The following is a 23,462-nucleotide window of genomic DNA, read 5'->3' as shown; positions in this document are numbered from 1 at the left end:
CACTGTCATACACGTGTTCCTCATAAGAGTGTGGCTAGTTAATAAAGAAACAAACATTCAACAAAAACAGTCTTACATACAAAACCTAGTATATGTCTATACCTTTCTTTGCAGGTTCTTCCACTGTAATCACTTGCTCAGGTTTAGATGGGACTTTCTTTGGTGGTTCTTGAATTATTGGTTTTGGTTTCTTTTCTTCCACAAGAACTTTAAAGAACATGCATTGTATTGTTTAAAGATTCATTTTCATAAGCACATATCAAAAACACACAGTGTCACATACAATACGCTTCCTAATGGAAGCTAGAAAATTGCAACAATAAAGATGGTTATTTGAAAAGCTTTTAAACAAGAAAACCACAAGACATAAAACATAGGCAATGAACAGTACCCAATAAGAAACATTCACCATACACAAAAGCCACAGAAAGGTTGTGTGTTCCTCTGAAGAGTTTGACAAGTTAACGAAGAAACAAACATATAACAGAAAGTAGCCCTACATACAAAAAGGAAGTCTATACCTTTCTTTAGAGGTTCTGTCTCTGGAACTTTAATGGCTTCATCAGGTTTAGCTGCCATTTTCTTTGGTGGTTCTTCAACTTGTTTCTTTTTCTCCACAAGAACTTTAAAGAACATGCATTGTATGGTTTAATGGTTCATTTTCATAGCCAAACATGAAAGAACGAACAGTATCACATATAACACGCTTCTTAATGGAAGCTGGACAACAAAGACAGGTATGTAAAAAAAAGTTGACAATATACCCACACATTATAACAAATCAAAAGCAATTAACAGTACATAACAATAAAGTGTACAACAGTAATACTGCAGGACAAAGACGTTTACATAAAAGCCACTTCATGTGTTGCCAATAAGAGTGTAGCTAGTTAAAAAAGTAAACACACATACAAAAGAAAATATATTACATACAAAAAGCTGAGTCTATACCTTTCTTTGGAGGTTCTTCCACTGGAACTGCAATGGCTTCATCAGGTTTAGCTGGCATTTTCTTTGGTGGCTCTGGCTTCTTTTTCTCCACAAGAACTTTAAAGGGCATGCATTGTATGGTTTAAAGATTCATTTTCACAACACATGACAAAGAATGCACAGTGTCACATATCACATGCTACCTAATGGAAGCTGGACAAACAACAAAGACAGGTATATAAAAAGCTTGTAGAAAAGAAACCCACATAAATAAAAAAGCAAAAACAATGAACAGTACATAATAAACATAATGACAGCACAAAATACAGTAATATTGCAGGACAAAGACATTCACATATAAGCCACTCTAAGTCATGTGTTCCTAATAAGAGTGTGGCTAGTTAAAAAAGAAACTCACATACAGCAGAAAATAGCCCTACATGCAAAAGATGAGTCTATACCTTTCTTTGGAGGTTCTTCCACCGGAACTGAAATGGCTTCATCAGGTTTAGCTGGCAATTTCTTTGGAGGTTCTGGCTTCTTTTCCTCCACAATAACTTTAAAGAACATGCATTGTATGGTTTAAAGATTCATTTTCATAGGCACAAATGAAAGAACACACAGTATCACATATAACGCACTTCTTAACAGAAGATGGACAATTGCACAACAAAGACAGGTATATGAAAACTTGTAGACAAGAAACCCACACAAAATAACTGTAAGCAATGCAACATACAAAAAAAAAATAAAAACTGTAATACTGCAGAACAAAGATAATGACAAACAGAAGCCACTGTAAGTCATGTAAGAATGTGGCTACTTAATAAAGAAACACACATACAACAGAAACAGAGTCTTATACCTTTCTTTGGAGGTTCTTCAACTGGAACTGCTTTGGCTTCATCAGGTTTAACAGGCACTTTTTTTGGTGGTTCTTGAATTGTTGGTTTTGGCTTTTCCTCCACAAGAACTTCAAAGAACATGCATTGTATTGTTTACGGTTTAATTTTCATGAGCACACATTAAATAACACACACAATGTCACATTCAGTGCACTTCCTGATGGAAGCTGGACAATTGCAACAACAGATGTTTTATGAAAAGCTCATAGACAATCCCACACAACATGAAATAAAAGCAATGAACAATACCTTTGGCTGGGGGTGGCTCAGGTTTTTTCACAGGTGTAGGCTCAGGCTTTGGCTCAGGCTTAACTTCAGGCTTAGGCTTTGGTTCTGGTTTGGGCTCAGCTACTGGTGCAGCTTTAGGCTCTTCAGGCTCAGGTGCAGAAGGCACGGGAGCTACAGGTGCTTCTTCATGCAACATATTTTTGATATTAGTACATTTGTAGAGTTTCGGAAGAGTTAAGGCAAGCATGAAAATAACAGTGTAGTACAATTAAACTCATACCTCAAACAGAGAAAGACGAGACAAATAAAAAAGAACAGACACAAGATTTGACAATTGCTGTTGCATGCAATAAGAACATGTAGACTTAACATCAATTAAAAGAATTAAGAGGGTCACATCTAAAAGTCAAAATGGGGGGAAAAAAAATCTATATGCTAACAAAAAGATGTTGTAATAACAAACATTTACAAAATTTGCAAATAATGACATGTTCTTTCCATACCTTTTACTTTGGGGGGTTCAACTGGCTCTGGCAATATAACTGCAGTAACTACTTCTTCCACAGGCTTTTTAGCTTTTGGGTGAAAATTAATTACAAGTGTTGTAAGAATATTCAATTAGACAAAAAATAACACTACAACAGAATATTAACATGAGAGATAGAGTAGAAAGAATGTTTATAAAGAGCTCCATAGACACACAAAAACTTATAAACACAGCACTGGAGCACACTGGACAGACATCTCCATACCTTTCACAGGTACTTCAGGAATAAGCTCCTCTGGTTTAGATGGCTCAGCTTCCTCGAATTCTTTGAGAATATTAAGAACAATTAACTATATAATATCAAACTAGTAGCTTCAGCTTTGAAAGCATCTATGCATAAGCATCAGGGCAAGAATTACAGAGATATCACTGACATTTACACATAGACGAACTGATACATCCACACAATACAGAATAGTATCAAAGCATTACTGAAGTTAAGACAATTAAAAAAGCATGTAAATTTGTGTTCAACATTTAATTTTAAAACTTTGCAGCTGCCACTAAAGCAAATATCACAAACATTAACAGCACACAAGACTGATAGCACATGACACGGCACAACTAAGGTGAAAGTAAACACACAATATTACAAAGAGACATGAAAATGAAAGACATGAGGTTGATGTAAGCATGTTTGCCAACAAGCAGCAAAGCAGCCAGCTGTTTCTCTTTCAGTACCTGTTGTTGGAGCCACCTCTCTCATTCCCAGGATTTTTCTACTGACAGCCTCTTCGACGGGAACCCTTGGGGCTGATGAAACAGAGAAAGTCCTTAGAATAATCACCATAATTACAGTAATAACTGGCTTTGGAGAAACATACGAAATCTGTTCAGAAATATTTACGTTGGTAAAGCTACATATATAAACAAGGTCAGACTGGTAAATGTATGACAACACACACAACAACACATACAGTAATCGTACATTGTGAGGACAAGGTGAAAACAAGGGGAGATACAGACATTAATATGAAGAGCATAAATACATACAAGACATATAAAAATGTTATGTGGTCAAACAAGTGGAAAGAGAGTTAGAAATGATATTTGTAGACTCAAAAGCTCTCAGTAATACCTGTTACTGATATTTCCTCTACAACACTCTCCGCTGTCCAGCTCACATACTCTGGTAAAGGGTAAAAAGTTGTTACACGTGTCCAAAGACGAATACTTTAAATATTGACGTTATTTGGTTATTTCACGCAAGATGTTGGAAAAAACATGTTGGAACTTTTACATTTATTTTGTTGTTGTTGAAGAGATTGATGGTTAAAACAGACAAAGTTAAATGATTTTCATAGTGAAGTGATTTTTGTCAGTTTTAGTTAATGATACTATATGAAAAGGATGAGGTGAAAAATGTTTTATTCTCATAATTACCTTGTGTTTCCATTTTTTCTTCGTAATGGTAATATTCCATGGAAGATTCAGCTTATCAAAAATAATACGTTTATGAGTAACTATCACTGATTTTGAGGATAGAGATTTATGTATTTTCATAAGTAATTTGACATAGAAATCTCAATCTCACCTTCAATGGTTAAAGCAGCTGCTTCGGGAACTTGTATTGATGTATCTGGGATGTCTGTGTAAGTGTAATTAAAAAATTTGAAGCTTGCTTACATAAATTAATGAAATGTGTGAAATAATCGGTCAATATGCACTAAAGGTGTTAAAAACATCTGTCCCATACTTACCATAAGGTACCCTTTCTATATCAATTTCTGAGAAAAAGAAAAAGAAAAAATAACTGTAAGGAGCCTTCACAATTTAAGGAAAGTTAGTTAAGTAAATGCTGGAGCTCGACAGCTGTACCGACCTTTGCCTGACAGGTAAAGCTCAGCTGTACTTTTAGCCTCACCCCTGGGCTCCAGTCTGACAATGACTGAGTACACGCCTAAAGGATTATTAATTTGGTTAAATGGGCCTTTTTATTTAATGTTATTAAAACGAAAAATGGTCCCGCACTGGAACTCCACAAACCTTCATCGGCAGAGGTAACGTTGCGGATGATCATGAAGTGCCGTCGCCCTTCACTTTGGAAGGTATATTTGGGACTCTCTTTAAGCTCCCAAGTGTCCTTATACCATGTTACAATAGCATTGTCGAAAGACACCTCACACTCAAAAGTGGCCGACTGATGTTCTCGCACCACAATGTTCTGGATGCGTTTGGTGAAATGTATTTGCTTGGCTAGAAAAAGATAACGCAAGGTGGATGATTAGGACTAGAATCTAATGCCGGGACCTTTTTTTTCTGCCTAATATAGTCCATTAAGATTTGCTATAAAAGAAAGCCAGGAAAATGTGAAGGCAAAATATCCCTGGCATTTAATATAAGAAGAGTTTTTCCATAAGAAGTGAAGACGAAGAAGTCACAGATGATGAAAGAAGAGGTTAGTAGATGATTTAATTTACAGTAAACGTAAGTCTGACAGTTGAGTAAATCTATACGAACCTTCGATCCAAAGATTTGCAGTGGTTTCAAGATTTTTGTATTTGCAGGTATATTCTCCTTGGTCTTCAAGTCTAACATCTTTGATTGAGAGCTTCTGAGTGTAATTTGCCACAGCAAATGCGTATCTGCTGTGAGGTTCTAAAAGCTTCCCATTTTTAAACCACTGGGTTTTTACGTTAGGTACAGAGAACTGGCAAGTCAGTGTACAAGTTTGGCCTTCCTTACCAGCCACATCCTGCATATGTTGTTCCACTTCACCATCTGCAGAAACAATAAGGGTCAAAATGTAAAAACTTAAAAGAGTATTGGATATAGTTTAGGAGAATCAAATGATGTTGCTACAGTACATACCCAGCACTGTCAGTTTGGCACTGGAGATATGTGGGCCACACACAATACGATAATTGCCCTCATCTCTCTTCTGGCAATCCTTGATCTTTAAGATGTGACGATCACCCACAATTTTAATGTCATACTTGTCACTACTGTCAAGTTTTTGGGTTCCCTTGTACCAGGAGAGTATGATTTCTGGGTAGTTGATCTTGATTTCACATTCAAACACAGCTTCCTTCTTAACAGTAGTTGTCTGGTCCGTGATGTCATGTACCACAGTGACAGGCTGCATAGAAAACAAAAGAACACAGTTTAAATGACATACTAATTAGCATAGTATCTAGACATTAACCAAAGCTGATTTTTGCATTTAGCAAACTGAATTCTAGATTATACCCAAATTGCCGACTTGTGACATTGTAAGGGGCCTCGTTGTGAATGGTAATGATACTGCATAGCAATTTTACATTTCTTACACTCTTCTTCAATAATAATAATAATAAGGCACTATGTATGAAAGCGCTTCAATCACACTCCTTTGACTGTGACTGTTGGTTTATGTAATGTTTTGATGATACCATGCAAAAATAAATTATACTTACTGTTTTTTTTTGTTTTTTTCTCAGTACTGGGAATAACATTACATAATATTTACAGTATATAACATGCTGTAAACACTGTGTAACATTAAAACTACAGTAGTAAGATAATTCTGTGTTTGTCCAATTTGTCATAATAAAACATGTCCAAGGCTTCTCAGGTGCACTTGCAGGCAGCCTAACTTACACAAAACTAACGTGCATTATAGACATCTTTCACTAAAGCTTGACAATCAGAAAATGTTTAAATGCACTTATCCCTGCACTATGTATGCTTGTGCTATAATTCTATATAAGAATAAGCATATGCCACGTTTTGATACTTTGTTATACAATATAAATGACATTCATGTATTTTTATAGTGTTTATAAACCACTAGCTGATCTAGGTCTTATTTTCCTAAATAAATAAAAAAGGAAGTTTAGATTTTTGCTGTCTACAAGAGTTTATATAATACAAATAACAGAATTAGATTTCAAACCTCAGTTTGTTCCATCCTCTTTTGCAAATCGGCAACAAGTTTAGCCAAATCCTCCTCAGACTCTCTTGCAACGCTTTCCACTTCCTGAAATGTAATAAAACCAAGCAATTAAACAATTTATATAATATACTTTCACTCCTGGCTTGAAATTGAGTTCCTTAAAGGTGAATGTCACGAAAACCTTTCTTGACCACATTTTTGAGTTGGTAAATTTAAGTAAAACTATAAAAATGATCAATTAACAGGAATATTGTTACAGAAGCAATGTACTTGGTCTTATCTTCTAAACGGAACTATATGATGCTGTTGTACTGTTGTCTGAAACAATCTTACCGGTCTTCCACTTTCGCGTTCTTTTTCCTTCTTCAGAAACTCAATAGCTTGAAGGAGACCCCGGTAGTCTGTGATGCCATACATGCGAGCATATTTCTCATACTCCTTGGGATCAACATTTCTAAGCAACTCAACAATGTCAATATCCTTGTCCTCTTTAGGGCTTTTCTGCTTTGATGGAGTTCTGGGTAAAAAAAAAATCAAACATTTTTGTATAGTTAAAATCTCAATCAGTGTTTTACTTAGTGTGCGATGTAAATTTATATATTTGGTTTTTAATATGCACAAATGGTGAAGCAATAAAAATCAGACCCATTAGTTATTTTTACAATTACAGTCTATCATTTCTAACAATAAAAATTATCATATTTAAGTCATTTAATTTATAGTAAAATGCCTGTTACTAATGTTGGTCAAGGTGGGTCCTTGAGGATGGTTTGCAATTTGACAGACACTCACTTCTTCAGTTTCACCATTTCTAAAGTGGTCTCTTTCTTCTCATCAACATTCAGGTTGGTGCTGCACTCAATTTCTCCATGTTTGTTTGAAGCAACACATCTGTACTGACCAGAGTCAGATTTGGTCACCTCTTTGATCTCCATCTTGGCCTCTTGGCCTTTTTGTTCAATACTGACGCGACCACCATGAGTCATCTGTCTCCATTTGCCCTTCATCCATTTCACATTGGGAATGGGATCACCACCAACTTTAGCAATGAAGGTAGCTGTACCTTCTGCAAAAACATAAATTAAACATAGCATCAATAAAACTTTCTTCTGCATTTTAATACAGTTCAACCCAGTGTTGGGTAAATTACTTAAAAAAAAGTAATTAAGGAAACACTTTAAAATGTCCTTGTTACACGATATATTTACTTACTATTGTAATAACAATTAATTACATGCAAGTAACCCTAAACCAAACCCTGATCCTAAACCTAACAGTATAGTAAGTACATGTAGTCAATTAATATGACTCAGTACTTAAATTTATAATTATACAGTAATAAGGACACCTTTTAATGTTTGTTCATTATCAATGTTGTATTTAAATTACTTTTTCTAATTACTCTGAAAAGTAAACTTATTTACTCAGTAACTTAATTATTTGAATCATTAATTATACCATAAAATCCCTATAAACCTTGATGCATAAAATTAAACTTAATTCTTTCGGTTTCAGTTTAACGTAGAAAATATTAGCTTTTTCGCTTTAAAACAACTATAAAACTCAAGCATTTAATAAAAAATCTAACCTTCTTTTGGTTAAAGAATAGAATTGCTCTGCAAAATATCTAAATAAAAAAAAAAGCTTAAGAAAATAAAAGTTTTAAGTAACTTTTATAAAGGTGCCAGAAGGAAACATGACTTGTGCATCTTGAGATACAGTAAAACAATGCAACTGACATATTTTTTTTTCCAAAGCAATTAGTATCATATTTCAAACACACTGACATACTGTACACGTATATAACATTAGCAGTCACTAATATTAATTTTGCCCACCCCTAACAAAAAAAACATGATATTGTACTGCCATTCATTGACATATGTTTTGTCTGTTTTACCACATAGTTCAACATTCTGATATTTTATAAATTAATTTGTATTGCTTTGCAAACTAAACAACAATATTATATTTATATCCTAGTTTTATACGAAATGTATCCTATATGTTAGCCTACAAGTTCTGAGACAGGAAGGAAAGTACCTCGCTTTAGTTTCATACGGATTACATAATCAAAGAATATTAATTTTCTATTGAATTGTTTCATTTAAATTTAGACACTTCAAAGTGTTCTATAGAAATATAGCATATAGATCTATCTATATGCATCACACCATACATTGGTTCACCCCTAAAAAAGGGAAATGGAGTATCACTTACTCTCAACGATATGGACACTCTTTGGCTCCTCAATGAAGAACAAGTTGTCCAACTTTTTAACTGCTTCAGGTGGTGAAGGGGCCGCCTGGGCTGGGGCAGGAGCTCCTGGTTTCTCTGAAACTTTTGATGGAATATTGCAGTGAGTTACATACATTTTTAAAATTAAGATATTCAAGATTCAGGTCTAAAACAATTTAGACAACAAAAACGCATGACCCATTTTACTTTTTCAATAAGCCGAGCTGCAGGAATAAGAATGGCAAAGAAACATTCGCAAAGAAGCAGATTTGGAGAAAACAAATCATTGAGACCTGTTTGTCATCAACAAGCAAGTCTTTGCCCTGACAAAAGTAATCTGTTGTCAGGCCAATAAAGAACCAGAAGAGAGAATTAGATTAATGAAAAAAAAAATATTAGAAGAATCTAATATTGGCAAAAAGCCAACAGAATGGCAAAGTTAGGATGAAGCAAATAAAAAAAGAAAGATTTACAAAGGACATTAAAAACATTATGTTTCTTACACACACACACACACGCACACACAATACCTTTGATAGTGACTTTAGACTTGCAGAATTCACTGCCAGCCTCATTGGTTGCTTTGCAGAGATAATCCCCAGAATCTGCCTTAGATACATGGGTCATTTCCAATGTGGCAGTGCCATCAACAAATGTAATCTTAGTATTTTCAGACGAAGAAAGCTCTCGTCTGTCCTTCATCCACTGAATCTTGAGAGGAGGAGTTCCACGTACATGGCAGCTGAGGGTAAGTGTTTCACCCTCAGTCACAGTCACTGGTTTAAGAGGCAAGTCAAAGCTTGGTGGTACCTTTTGCGCTGTATTCAGAAAATATAGTAATAATAAGCATTTTTGCGAAAAAGTTAAATCCTTTTTGAAACATATATGCATGAATGTTTACATACAAAGAGACATTTTTGTACTCTGTAAATAATTTACAAGAAAATATACCATGGTAATTACATGGTACTCAAAGGCATTTCCAGTAATTATGAATTTTAGTAACATGGAATTACCATCTGATACTGTCACTGTACCACTGTACATTTTTAAAGAGCGGCAACCATCTGGTCCCACTATTCAATCAACATGGAAGTGAAACTGCAACTCATCGACTGGCTGCAAGAGACTGGCTCCAAAAGGAAGTTTTTTTCTGGATTATTTTATAGCGTTATCAAATAATATGGCTTGCTGTGTGGTTAATTGTACTAACATACTGTCCAAGAAGTCTGGGCTCCATATTTATTATTTATCTTTTTTTTTAAGCTTGATTAAACTGCAGAATCAGATAGACTGTGATTAGCTATAGGCTGAAACCATAGAATGTATAAAAAAGTAGCATATAGCATCAGATCCTTAGCCTGAGCTAACATGATCATGATGAGATAGGCGGGTGTGGTTTCAGCAACCGGACACCATCTGCCAAGATGGTGATGGCCGGCTCCACCCACTCTGGGCTTCAAAAATGCTCTTCAGAGACCTTTCGTTGACGTAACGGACACTACATCCATTGTTTTATACAGTATATGTTTTTTTGTTTTGTTTTTTACAAGGAATACCACACTTATAACTGGACACATTAAATAAGAAAAGCTTGACATAGAAACCAGCTGTATACCTGTGATCTTAACAGACACTTCATAAGAGGCAGTGCCAGCTTCATTGGAGATTTTGCACATGTATGTTCCACTATCTGACAGCTGAGATTTTTTGATGCACAGGACAGCCAGGCTGGTCTTGAAGGTTACATCATAACAGTCAGAGGTGAAGATTTCCGTGCCATCTTTATACCAGTTGACAGTCAGGGGCTGTGATCCAGCTACACGACCCTCAATCTTCACTAGTTTGCCCTCAGTGTCCTCAATAGTTGCTGAAGGTTTTTTGGTAAAACTAGGTGGAATTTTGCGTTCTATAGGAACAATAAATAGAGGTGTTGTTAGACAATACATTCATGATAGACAAAAAGAGTTTCTTTCACCTTAATGCATGGAACAAAATTAAGAGTAAAAAAAGAGTGACATATGCTCAACAGTGCAACCTGTTGACCTACTGCAAGCAAAGAAAAACTTCAATGCAAAGGCATGAAGAATGGAAGACAAAAACATAAAAGAAATAAAGCACCACTGGTCAGTCCCAAGACAATGAAGACACAGGGCAGTGACCAAATACCTTTAACAGAAACTTCTGTAGAACAAGAGTCCTTCCCAATATCATTACTAGCATGGCAAGAATAACGACCAGAGTCTGCCTTATCAGCTTTCAAAATTGTCAGATGTGGAGTGTTATCCACACATGATATCTTATAATTGCCCCCTGTGCGGATGTCTTTGTGATCCTTGGACCAAGTAACTTTTATTGGCAATGATCCCGTCATGTGGCATTCCAGTTCAACAGTATCTCCCACTGTCACGTCCACAGGTATAAGCTTTTTATCAAACACAGGTGGATATCTTGGCTCTGTAGAGTTAAATAGAGATAACAGCACAATTGTATAGACATGGTAATACATTTAATTCAGTGTGTTTCACGACACAGGAAAGAAATTTAATCATAGAAAAATAAATAAACAGAAATAAAGGAAAAAAACAGACCTTGAAGTGTGAGCTTGGCTCTACAAGAAGCAGTTCCAACACTATTAGTTGCAATGCAAGTGTATTCTCCAGAATGTCTCATTTCACCTTTGACTATATTTAGGACAGCAGAGTTATCGTCAAAAGACATTGTGTATTCTGAATCGCTCTTAAGAGCTTCACCATCTTTGAGCCAAGAGACCTCCATAGGAGAGGATCCTGCAACACGACATTCAAACTGGACAGCCTGTCCTTCAATTTGTGTAATGCTAGTTATCTTTTTAGGGAAAGACGGTGGTGTTTTCACATCTGAAAAGAAAAACATTTAGCAAAATACATTGATATATGGTGACACAGTGCAATCAGAACATTTAAGACATTTAAGAGATAGATTCAAAGCTTTGAAGAAAAATTCAAATCACCTTGTACAGTTAAGAGGCACCTGGAAGAGGCAGATCCTATGCTGTTTTCTGCCATACATGTGTATTCACCAATGTCAGATTTGGCAACTTTAGCTAGTTTCAGGCAGGCAGTGCCTTTGAAGAACTCCATCTTACAGGTTGGAGAAGAGCGCACTTTGCCATCTGCCTTGAACCATGACACTTTAATTTCAGGAGTGCCACCAATCTGGCATTTCAGGCAAACTGCATCACCTGCAGTGACCTCCATAGGCTCCAAACTTTCACTAAAGATTGGTGGTTCTAAAAGTGACAAAATATATACAGTATACATACCATGAAGACAAGCATGCACAATTTGATTTGGTTTCACAGTAGCTTATATTAAGCAATTTTATTCAATAACAAACCTAAGATGGACACTGCTGCTTCACAAGTGTCGTGTCCAGCATCATTGGAAACCTCACAAGTGTATTTTCCAGCAGCCTCTTTATCACTGTTTAGACACTCAAGGATGCAGGAGCTCTCAGTGGTTGTAATATTGTACTTGTAAGAGGAGTAAATCTCCTGACCATCTTTATGCCATTTCACAAGAATCTTTGGGCTTCCCGCATATGTACATTCAAGTATCAGAGACTTGCCCATTTCAACAGACAGGTTCTTGAGCTTCTTGACAAAATGTGCAGCCTCTGAATGAAAGATGGCATATATATATGTGAGAAACAAATCTCCGCTATAACAAGTATTCAGGAAATAGTTACTCACATTAACTAAATTAAAACTAACCTTTAACAAAAAGGTTCACAGTGCAGTTTTCCTTCCCGGCATCATTAATGATCTGGCAAGTGTACTCGCCAGCATGCGATTTATCAATGTTGAAGAGCTCCAGAATTGCATTATCTCCTCTTAAAGCAATCTCACAGCTTCTCCCAGATACTATTTCCTTACTGCCCCTAAACCATTTCAGTTTCATTGGGGTACTTCCTTGAACGGTTGCTGTAAAGGTGACATTTGTGCCTGGGAGGGCTTCCACCGGTTGAGGTGTGGTCACAAAAGAGGGGGGTTCTATAGCAAACACGACAGGAAGAAGGTTGTGAAATGTGCCTTAGCCAATAGTTTTACATGTATTTATTGTAAATGATTCTACACCTAAACACTAACCTTTAACAACTAAGGACGCAAATGTCTCTGCAGTTCCTGCACTATTCACAGCTTTACATTTGTATGTGCCCGAGTCTGAAAGTTTCAGAGTTGGCACTTTCAATGTGCAGGTATTCTCAGCGAATGTAATCTCATAGTTCGGTCCACTTTTAATCTCCTCTTCGTTATGGTACCAAGAGATGGTGAGAGGGGCAGACCCTGAGGCTTTGCAGTCCATTTCAACAGTTTTGCCAACAATATTCTGTGTGTCCTTCAGTTTTCGTGAGAACGAAGGAGGAACGATTTTGTCTGTTTGACCAAAAACAAGATTCTCAGCTTTTGGCTTCACAAGAAATCACATGCAAGTCTAAGATTGGAACAAATATTATATACAAGGATATTTAACATCACTAACCCAAAACAGTGAGGTGCATTTTGCAGCTATCACTGCCAACTTCATTCTTGATTTCGAATGTGTATTCTCCAGTGTCACTTTTCTCTGTTGACAATAGCTTAAGACTGGAGATCATTTTTGAGAAGGTGATTTTGTATTTTCTGCCTGAAGACAACTCCACACCATCCTTGTACCATTTTGGTTTAAGTTCTGGAGTTCCAGATACAGTGCATTCTAAGACTGCAGTGTCACCAGCGGTTACACTGATTGACTCTGTCTTATCCACTATTGCTGCAGGTTCTAGAAATTTAGATAATTTATGTTAATTTACATAATACATACAAGATATATACTTAAGGGGGAAATGCATTTTTCTTACAAACCTAGGACAGTTAGGTTTGCTGTGCATTCAGCTACTCCAGCATCATTTTTCAGCTGACATGTATATTTTCCAGCAGTTGTAGAGTCAGCTTTAAAGATCTTCAGTGTGACCTGATTATTCTCAAATGTAATTTTCCTGTTGTCGCCATCTCTGAGAATGTGGTCTTTATCCTGAACCCAAGACACAGTCATAGGCTGCGAGCCTTTGACCGTTGCCAACAAAACCACTTCCTCACCAGAGATGGCTGTCATGTTGGATAATTTCTTCACAAACGCTGGCAGTTCTGAATGTCAGGAAGAGAGTCATCAGAAATCTTAAAACTACGTGTCGTGTTAAATCATTTTTTGGAAAATTATTTGATACTTTTATTTGAACTACTATAGTATCTTACTGACCTCTTAGCTTCACAGTGCCCTGGCACGAATCACTTCCTACATTATTTGATGCTTTGCACTCATATTCCCCTGCATCTGATGCTTCCAGTCCGAGGATGTGGAGAGTTGCAGAGCATCCCTCAGACACAAATTTATACTTCCTACTCTCCTTTAACTGTTTTTTATCTTTAAACCACATTATCTCAAAAGGTGCTGAGCCTTTCAGCTCACAGTTAAGACTGGCATCTTTGCCCTTCAGCCCCTCAACTGGTGTTGGCACTTTGTGGAAAGCTGGTGGTTCTACAAAAATGTAATTCAAATTAAAATGAGCATTTATGCATATTACAATCAATTAATAAATCAATAAATCATATCATCTGAAGAGGGTTATTATCAAAAACCAAAACTATGAATCTGAAATAAAATATATATTAGATTGGAAAAAAATACTAAATGAAAATCTTATTTTTTCCCCTTGGCAATTAACTTAAACAAGTTTAATTAGAAGCACTAAAATTACTAACTGAAAATAAACTGAACAAACTAAAACTGAAATACAAATAAGTTACAACTGAAAAAAAGCAAATTCATAATATTAATAGAAATTATAATAGAAGACACATAACACTAAAATAACACTGCTTCTGAAAAATAATAAATTAATGCGCATGTTGAAAAGGCACAAGCATTAAACTAGTAAATGAAAGATCCATCTACTGTCTAACCTTTGACTGTGAGTGTGGTACTACAACTTTTAGTTCCTGCATCATTCTGGACTTCACAGGTGTAGACTCCATTATCCTCAAAGCTGCACTTGAAAATGTCAAGGACTCCCACAGAGTTATCGAAAGTCATTCTCGTGTTGTCACCATCGCTGAGTACAGCGTCATTTTTGTACCAGCTCATTTTCAGAGGAGCTGTGCCAGTAACTTTGCATTCAAGTAGGAGTTGCTCTCCCATCTTCATTATTTTGGCAGCTGGCAGTTTCTGTACAAACTCTGGAGGTTCTGTAAAACCAAAATTTTAAATGTTATCATAATGATTAATGTAATATATAAAATGGAGCACTGAGGATGATTTCAAAAAGATGGCAGAAGACAAGAGGCAGATGATGGCTTAAACGGAGTAAAGCATAATGATGCACAGTAAGAATGAAGTAAGATGATGATGATGAAAGTCAGGCAGACAGTTTGTATAAGCAATACAAGAGCATGCAAATGGTGAAGCATGAAAAACGATAATGAAGAGCGCTGATAAGAGTACTTGAAAGAGTTCCAACCTTTTACCAACAAGGTTGTGGTGCATTTAGCAGTACCAGCATCATTGCTTATTTGACAAGAGTAAGTTCCACTGTGTGATACTCCAACGGCAAAAAGATCTAGGAAGCATGAGAGGCCCTCCAGGCCGGTAAAACATGAAGGTCCACAAATCAGCTCAGTGTCATCTTTGAACCATTTCACTGTGAAGGGAGATGTTCCCTTAAAGGTACTCTTAAACCGAACAGTGGTATTTGGTATGACAGCCTGTGATTCTGGAACCAGCACAAAGCTTGGTGGTTCTAAATCATTAATGGGAAAGAAAGACAAACACATCTGTTAAGAAACTGGCAGCCATCAGAGATCTTAAGATAATTGTGAGAATGAAATATGCTACTAAATACTACATAATCTAACCTTTCACCCTCAGTGTACCACTGCATTCACAACTGCCTGCTTTGTTTGTAAGTTTACAAGTATATGTTCCAGTGTCGGTTTTCTCTAAACATTCAATTTCCAAAGACACGTTGTTTTCATCCTTAAGAAGTTTATGTTTGGTTCTTCCTGACAGTTTAGTTCCATCCTTCATCCACTCCACAGTTATGGGGAGTGAGCCAGATATTTTACATCCAATTTGAATATTTGTGCCCATAATTTCCTCCATCTCCATCAAAGGTTTAATGAAAGATGGGGGGATTATTTGCTCTGACAAAGACAAAGAAAAGTGAAGATCATAAAAATCACTAAAATTCATCCAATACTAATTATTCCATTAATCAAGAATAAGCACTAACCTAGCACGTTTAATGTCACTTTACACTGGCAGACACTGATGTGGTTGGACACCTCAAACACATACGTTCCTTTGTCTTCCAACTGGACAGACTGAATTTTAAGTTGGCTGACATTATTGATGAAGCTGAGGCTGTGCTGTCTTGAAGGCATAACTTCATTGCCATCTTTAATCCATTTGACTTTCAGCTCAGGAGAGCCTGTAACTTTGCACTCAAAACTTACTGGATCTCCAGCAGTGACATTAATCATCTCTGGCTTTTCAATTATCTGAGGTGGCTCTGGGGATAATATAACAAACATATTTATAAAAGCCTTTAGGATGGACAGGTACAAAAAAAAAAAAAAAAAAAACACTTGCAAAAACAACCAACCTTGAACCACAAGGGTAGCAAAACACTTCTCTTGCCCTGCCTCATTCACAGCCTGACAGGTGTATCTTCCACTGTGGATGGACTCACACACAGGGATTCTCAATGTAGCAATACTGTTTAAAAATGTCCTCTCAATTGAAGGATCCTCCAAAATCCAGTTTTCATCTTTCTGCCATTGTATGGAAAGAGGTGGTGAACCTCTTACAACACATTTAAATTCAACCTTTTTCCCAAGAACTGTGACAACATTCTCAATCCTCTCCACAAACGATGGGGGCTCTGATAGGAAATGTGAAATGTTAAATAGTATAAATAGTGATAAAATCATGGATATAAAATTTATCATACTGAATTCTAACCTTTTATGCTGAGTGTGGTCTGACTTGAACAACTCCCAACTTCATTTGCTACAATGCACTGATATTCTCCAACATCTAACGCATCGCATTTCTGTACATCAAGAGTCATTATAGAACCATTCTTCTGCAAAATCACATGCTTGAGGCTTGATTTAATGTCCTTTAAATCTTTTTGCCAGGTCACCTCAAAAGGAGCTGTGCCTTTTACCTGACATTCAAAATATGCATTTGAGCCATTCACAACCTCAAGAGGACTTAATGGCTTGACAAGAACTGGGGGCTCTGAAAAAAGAAGAAAGCTCAAAATAAAAACTGTTTAAAATCTATGCTCTAGCCAGACTTTTTTTTTTTTTTTTTTGAGAGATCATTTCAAATTACTTATACACCTATAAAATGCACTACATAGTACTAACCTTTCACTCTTAGTTCCATACTACAGCTCTCACTGCCCGCCTCATTCCGGGCTTCACAGTAGTACACTCCACAGTCTTTGATATCACTGCTACTTATCTCAAGCCGTGCAAGAGAATCAACAAAAGTCATTTTATGCTTGTCACTTGAACTTATTTCATTCCCATCTCTGAACCAGTATGTGTCTATCTCTGGAGTGCCTGTAATCTGGCATTCAAAAACTACCAATTGGCCTGGTTTTACCACTGTAACTTTTTCAGGTTTGCGGGTAAATTTGGGGGGTTCTGTAAGAATAAAAAGAAAGTATTTCTTTTAAGCATTTAACAAAAGGTTTAGGGGGGAAATGTAGTTAGAAATGATTTTTGTGGAAACCTTTCACGAAGAGTGTTGCTTGGCAAGAATCTGATCCAACATCATTACTTATTTCACAGACGTAGTCTCCAGAGTCAGAAGGCTTAGCAAAAAAGAGCTCCAGTGAGCTAGAGGTGTCATTTTTCTGAACAGAACAGTCAATCCCAGATGAAACCTCTTTCATATCTTTAAACCACTTAATGGTTAGTGGTGGCGTGCCAGACACGAGCACATTAAACTGCACTCTGGATCCTGGTATAACTTCTTGCGATTCAGGCTTCTCAATGATTGCTGGAGGTTCTGCATATAAAAGTAAGATGTATGATTAAAGTTTAAATGAAAATAAAACTCACTGAAAGGCACAGCATAAAACAAGATGATAAGATGGTGTAACAAGATATAAAATACAATTTACAACTAACAAATTAAATTGTTATTTATAAAAGCCAACGGTAATGGCAAACCTTTGATCTTCAGCGTGCCCGAACACTGAACAGTGCCTGCTTGGTTTTTAGCAATACAGGTATAGTTGCCACTGTCTGAACTATCAAGATGACTGATTTCCAAAGATGCCGCACTCTCAAAGAATATGCATTTGTGCTTTTCATCTGTCACAATCTCCTTACTTTCCTTGAACCAAGTGACAGTTATGGGATGAGATCCAGAGACCAGACATTCCAACTGTGCAAAAGATCCTTTTATACTCTCCATGTCCTTCAATTTTCTTGTGAACGAAGGTTTGATTATTTGATCTGTTACAGCGAAGGGAAAATATAACAGCTTCAATCTCAGAGTTGATCTAAAATATCCAATTCCTACAAATGGCAATTTTTTTTCTACCATACTAACCTAAAACAGTCACAACTGCCTCACAACTGCTTCTTCCAGCATCATTTGAAATCTCAAAAATGTATTCTCCACCATCACTCTTCTCAGCAGAAAGAATTTTTAATATGGAGCTTGTATCAGTGCTCTGCACTTTGTACTTTTTGCTTGATGTCAGCTCTTTGCCATCCTTTAGCCATTTTGCTTTAAGAACTTTAGAACCAGAGTATCTGCATTCTAGAGTGGCAGGATCACCTACTGTAACACTGACAGACTTGGCTTGCTCTGTGATGTTTGCGGGCTCTGTGTATAGTAAAACATGTATAAATACATGCAAATAGGACTAAATCAAAAATAGCTATATGTATATAAGGACTAAAGAATAACATGAAAATCTGATGATCAGAAACTGTGTAAAATGTCACTGATGGGGAAAAAAAGCGATATTATAAATATGTAAATTAGCATTAATTACTACACACCTTTTACCGCCAAGACTGCTGTACATTTCTGACTACCAGCTTCATTCTGTGCATGGCAAGTGTATTTTCCACCATATTTTAATTGCACACTAGAAATGTTCACCACTGCGGTCTGGTTCTCAAAAGATATCTGAACATGCTCAGATTCCTTGATCTCATGGTCATCTTTCATCCAAGAGATGGTCATAGGCAATGACCCTTTCAAAACACACTGTAAGGAAACCTCACCACCAAGGAGGACATCTGTATTATCCATCTTCTGCACAAATGATGGTGGCTCTAATTTAAGAATATGAAATGTAAGCATGTTATTAGCACAATGTTTACGAACATCACTGTACCTTCACTTACATAAACGAAAATCCAAGAATTTCTTCTTCTTACTAACCTTTCAGAGTAACATGAAAATCACAGGAGGTCTGCCCTACTTCATTTCCTACAGTGCACTGATATTTGCCAGCATCCCCAGGTTCAAATTTTAAAATCTGGAGAGCTGCTACATCATTTGTCAGGCTTATGACGTGTCTCCTATCATTTCGGATCTGCTTTGAGTCTTTGAAACAGGAAATCTCAAGGGGAGCTGAGCCTGACACTGTTCCTTCCAGCACAACATCTGTGCCTTTAACAATTTCTTTGGATTCAAAAGGTTTCACAAACTCGGGAGGTTCTGAGATAAGAAAGCACCAATTAGCTAATGAAGTAACCACTGTGAAATGACTTTAACATCCGTAAAAAGTAGGGTGATCAACTTTAAACAAACCTTTGACTGTTACCAAGCAACTGCATCTATCGCTGCCAGCTTCACTTGATGCTTGGCAGATATAATCTCCACTGTCTTCAACACAGCAATTGGAAATTTGTAGTGTCGCAACTGAGTCGATGAAGGTCATTTGGTATTTATCATTTAAGCTAATTTCAGTTTCATTTTTATACCATCTAATACTGATCTCTGGGCTGCCAGTGACTTTACATTCCAAAGTTGCAAGACTCCCATTCAATACTAGTTTAGTCGAGTCAAGCTTCATTACAAATTTTGGAGGTTCTAAAAAAAGAAAAGAAAAAGAGAATAACCCATTAAGATGATTTAACTGAAGAATTATTCTGTAAAAAAAAAAATAATGATAATGGCAAAACAATTCATCAAGAGTAAGAAAAAGCACCTTTCACAAATAAGGCAGCTGTGCATGAGACTTTTCCAGCATCATTAGAAACTTGGCAAGTGTATTTTGCAGACTGAGATGGCTTCACAGAGTGCAGCTCCAGTGAACTTGAGCTGGCTTCTTTCTTGATGAAGCAAGTTCCTCCAGTTAACATTTCTTTGTCTTCTCTGAACCACTTAATAATAAAAGGTGCTGTCCCAGTGAATGCAGCTGTTAGGACAACTGTAGCTCCTGGTATAACATCTTGGTTTTGAGGTTTCAAAGAGAAGACTGGGGGTTCTAAAGTTAATTTGAAGAGGGAAGAGGTTATTTTAACAACCATATACAAAACAAATTTTCAATCAATGAGATATGACTGATTATTCTAACCTTTAACAGAAACAGTTCCACTTGTTTCACTGTGTCCTGCAGCATTAGTTGCACGGCAGGTGAAAACCCCAGCATCTGATGTCTCTAAATCAGTTATTTTCAGTATTGCCGTGCTTTCCTGCATTTCTGTTTTATATTTTGTTCCAGTCGTAATATCATTTCCTTCTTTGAACCAAGATATTGTTATAGGTTGGGATCCTGACACTTTGCATTCCAACTGAATAGAACCTCCAACATTACCATCTACCTTCTTAAGTATTTTTGTGAAAGTTGGGGGTATTATTTTATCTGCTCAACAAAAGTAAAACACCATTTCAAAAAATATGCACACACACAAGCAGAAAATGAAAGATAATTTGGAAAGGATAGCACTAACCAAGAACAACAATTGAGCAAGAGCATTGCTCTTTTCCAACCCGATTAGAAACTTCAACTTTGTATTCACAGCTGTCACCCCTCTCTACCGAGAGAATTTTCAAAGCTGCCACATTATCTTTGAAAGAGATTTTGCATTTTCGACTTCCTGTGATCTCTTTGCCATCTCTGAACCATTTCACTTTGAGATCTGGGCTTCCTGAAACTTTGCACTCAAGAGTTGCAGAGTCACCTGCAGTCACACTGATGGATGGTGGTTTCTCAACAAATCTAGCTGGTTCTTTAACAAAAATGAAATAAATCAATGAATAAATCAATAATAATGCTAAAAGTGTAACAAAACACAAGGTTGAATATAGCGATATGCTTAATATGTTTAATTCTAACCTTGAACTGATACTGTAGCCTCGCATTTTTGTTTTCCAGCCTCATTTTCAGCTTGACAAGTATATTTACCCCCATGGTTAATGGCCACATTTGCTATTGCCAAAATAGCAATGTTGTTTTCAAAAGTCGTGGTGATATTAGGATCATCATCTCTGACTATCTCAGAATCTTTAAACCACTGAACTGTGATAGGGGCAGAGCCCTTCAGAGTTCCCTGCAGTTTCACAGCACTGTTTAAAACTGCAGTGGTGTTCTCAACTTTCTTTACAAACAATGGTGGGTCTGCATGAAAATAAACCATAATAATTTTCACATTTAATAAAGTTAACCAAAAAAATTTATAAAATGTTTAGTTGATTGAAAGTGATTGTACCAACCTTTCAATTTTGCCACTGCTTTTGAAGTTATTTTGCCAACGTCATTAGAAATGGAACACTGGTAATCTCCAACATCTGCACTTTCAAATGATTTGATTTCCAAATATGCAACTGTTTCTTTTGAGACAATACTATACTTCTTGTCAGAGGATACTGGGTTTTTATTCTTAAACCAGGTCACCTCAAATGGAGCCGTTCCTGTAACTTCACATTCAAGCTGGGCTGTGCTGCCCTTGACTACCTCCACCATTTGCAACTCCTTTTTAAATGCAGGAGGTTCTAAGAACAATAAGAGCAATAAGATTTAAGATGACTCTTCTATCGCAATGTAATGAGCAATAAATCAGAACGTAAGAATCTTGAGTACTACCTTTTACAGTTACTTGAGAGGTGCAGCTTTCACAGCCAGCCTCATTCATCACTTCACAAGTGTAATTTCCACTGTCAGACTCAGATAAGTTAATAATCTCAAGTGTGGCTTGGCCAGCTTTGAAAGTTATTTTTTGTTTTTCTGAAGAACTAAGTGGTTTGTCATTCAAAAACCAAGTCACATGTAGTTCAGCTGATCCTTTGACAGTACACGACAGACGTGATGACATTCCTTGTTTCCATAAGATCTTAGGCTCCAGCCTTTTAACAAAGACTGGAGGTTCTAAGGGTTAAAATGCAATGCAGGAAAAAGAGGTTTGATTTGTTTGCAAGAAAAAGAAAAGTTAAGAAAAAGACAGCTTAATATAGATAAGGGACAAGTGCACAGTAAAAAGAAACAGTAATACTATCTATGGCAAATAAGAACAGCATCAACTGCATTAACAAAGTGTATTAGTCTCAAAGTCTTACCTTGCACTGTCACACTAGAAGAGCAACTGCTGCTCCCTGCGTCATTGGCAGCAGTACAGGTATATGTACCCGTATCTTTGAGTTTAGCCTTCTGAATCTCAAGACAGGCTATTTTTTCCTCAAAAGCTAGTTTACAGTCCATTGTAGTATGAAGTTTCTTGCCATCTCTCATCCAGGTGATGGAAACTCCACTGTCTTCATCTACCTGACACTCAAGACGTAGTGTGTTTCCCACAGCAATAGTGGTTGCTTCAAAGCTCTTCACAAAGTTGGGTTTGTCTACAACCCTTAGTTCAGCACAGCATGTAGCTGTACCAACACTGTTTGAAGCTTTGCAAAGATATGATCCCTGATCACTTTGTTGTAAATTCAAGATTTCAAGAAAATACTTGTTCTTGTCAGAGGACGCTTTGCAGTGATCATCAAGTGAAATGGCAATATTGTCTTTGTGCCAGACAACATTCATTGGTTCAGAACCAGAAATAACACATTGAAATTTTGCTTGTTTTCCCACAAATAAAGTCATCGAATCAGGCTTTGATACAAATTCTGGCGGGAAAATTTCTATAAAAAGAAGATTTCAACAAAAATAAATAAATAACTTTAACAACAAAGTATCAAACACAAAGCATGTCAACTCCAAAGAAAAGTCAAGAAGACAAATAGACAGTAAGAAAGATATATTTTTCTTACCAGTCACACTTAGTTGAGCAGAGCAGCTGTCACTTCCATGGCGGTTTGAAGCTTTGCAGGTAAATTCTCCAATGTCAGCAACTGTTGGGCTATATATCTCCAGAGATGAGGTGTGAAGACGACTGATGATCCTGCATTTGTCACTATGTCTGAGCTCAGAACCAGACTTGAACCACTTGAAGGTCACACCTGGAGCCTCCTCAATCTCACATTCAAACTTTGCAGGACTGCCAACACTGACCTCCAGATTTTTAATTTTGTGCCTGAAAACAGGTGGCACTGAATAGTGCACACAAACAAAAAGCAAATTAGTACATTATATTTAACATGTTTGCTGACAAGTAATGAGTATGAGCATGAAAAGCAGAAACCACCGATTGGCACTTTCAAACACCTGAAATGTTCTACAAAAAAATTGTATACGAAGTTTA

At 36.7% G+C, this 23,462-nt stretch overlaps 1 protein-coding gene across 1 annotated transcript in view; it reads right to left on the bottom strand.

Moving 5' to 3' along the window:
* Positions 1-23,462, bottom strand: part of ttn.2 (titin, tandem duplicate 2) — a 159,728-nt gene that overhangs the window by 98,896 nt on the left and 37,370 nt on the right. Inside the window, exons 42-94 of the mRNA XM_052606767.1 lie at positions 23,032-23,310; positions 22,339-22,902; positions 21,869-22,150; positions 21,499-21,777; positions 21,122-21,403; positions 20,736-21,014; positions 20,360-20,647; positions 19,991-20,269; positions 19,591-19,872; positions 19,219-19,497; positions 18,831-19,109; positions 18,373-18,651; positions 17,988-18,275; positions 17,545-17,823; positions 17,175-17,456; positions 16,762-17,043; positions 16,403-16,681; positions 16,031-16,309; positions 15,654-15,941; positions 15,260-15,538; positions 14,706-14,987; positions 14,002-14,280; positions 13,608-13,889; positions 13,246-13,524; positions 12,852-13,139; positions 12,477-12,755; positions 12,101-12,379; positions 11,715-11,993; positions 11,314-11,601; positions 10,892-11,179; positions 10,341-10,631; positions 9,253-9,540; positions 8,705-8,824; positions 7,277-7,550; positions 6,818-7,001; positions 6,485-6,568; positions 5,422-5,689; positions 5,071-5,331; positions 4,597-4,806; positions 4,433-4,510; positions 4,311-4,337; positions 4,145-4,198; positions 3,994-4,044; positions 3,689-3,739; positions 3,292-3,363; positions 2,816-2,875; positions 2,567-2,638; positions 2,085-2,246; positions 1,796-1,903; positions 1,392-1,487; positions 952-1,047; positions 522-623; positions 103-207 (exon numbers count right to left, since the gene is read on the bottom strand). Coding sequence (XP_052462727.1) covers positions 103-207; positions 522-623; positions 952-1,047; positions 1,392-1,487; positions 1,796-1,903; positions 2,085-2,246; positions 2,567-2,638; positions 2,816-2,875; positions 3,292-3,363; positions 3,689-3,739; positions 3,994-4,044; positions 4,145-4,198; positions 4,311-4,337; positions 4,433-4,510; positions 4,597-4,806; positions 5,071-5,331; positions 5,422-5,689; positions 6,485-6,568; positions 6,818-7,001; positions 7,277-7,550; positions 8,705-8,824; positions 9,253-9,540; positions 10,341-10,631; positions 10,892-11,179; positions 11,314-11,601; positions 11,715-11,993; positions 12,101-12,379; positions 12,477-12,755; positions 12,852-13,139; positions 13,246-13,524; positions 13,608-13,889; positions 14,002-14,280; positions 14,706-14,987; positions 15,260-15,538; positions 15,654-15,941; positions 16,031-16,309; positions 16,403-16,681; positions 16,762-17,043; positions 17,175-17,456; positions 17,545-17,823; positions 17,988-18,275; positions 18,373-18,651; positions 18,831-19,109; positions 19,219-19,497; positions 19,591-19,872; positions 19,991-20,269; positions 20,360-20,647; positions 20,736-21,014; positions 21,122-21,403; positions 21,499-21,777; positions 21,869-22,150; positions 22,339-22,902; positions 23,032-23,310 — 11,844 coding nt within the window. The remainder of the gene's footprint in view (positions 1-102; positions 208-521; positions 624-951; positions 1,048-1,391; positions 1,488-1,795; positions 1,904-2,084; positions 2,247-2,566; positions 2,639-2,815; positions 2,876-3,291; positions 3,364-3,688; positions 3,740-3,993; positions 4,045-4,144; positions 4,199-4,310; positions 4,338-4,432; positions 4,511-4,596; positions 4,807-5,070; positions 5,332-5,421; positions 5,690-6,484; positions 6,569-6,817; positions 7,002-7,276; positions 7,551-8,704; positions 8,825-9,252; positions 9,541-10,340; positions 10,632-10,891; positions 11,180-11,313; positions 11,602-11,714; positions 11,994-12,100; positions 12,380-12,476; positions 12,756-12,851; positions 13,140-13,245; positions 13,525-13,607; positions 13,890-14,001; positions 14,281-14,705; positions 14,988-15,259; positions 15,539-15,653; positions 15,942-16,030; positions 16,310-16,402; positions 16,682-16,761; positions 17,044-17,174; positions 17,457-17,544; positions 17,824-17,987; positions 18,276-18,372; positions 18,652-18,830; positions 19,110-19,218; positions 19,498-19,590; positions 19,873-19,990; positions 20,270-20,359; positions 20,648-20,735; positions 21,015-21,121; positions 21,404-21,498; positions 21,778-21,868; positions 22,151-22,338; positions 22,903-23,031; positions 23,311-23,462) is intronic.

The sequence above is a fragment of the Carassius gibelio genome, chromosome A9 (genome assembly GCF_023724105.1).
Source record: "Carassius gibelio isolate Cgi1373 ecotype wild population from Czech Republic chromosome A9, carGib1.2-hapl.c, whole genome shotgun sequence".
NCBI classification, from domain to species: Eukaryota; Metazoa; Chordata; class Actinopteri; order Cypriniformes; family Cyprinidae; genus Carassius; species Carassius gibelio.
This window is presented reverse-complemented; position numbering and strand designations above follow the sequence as displayed.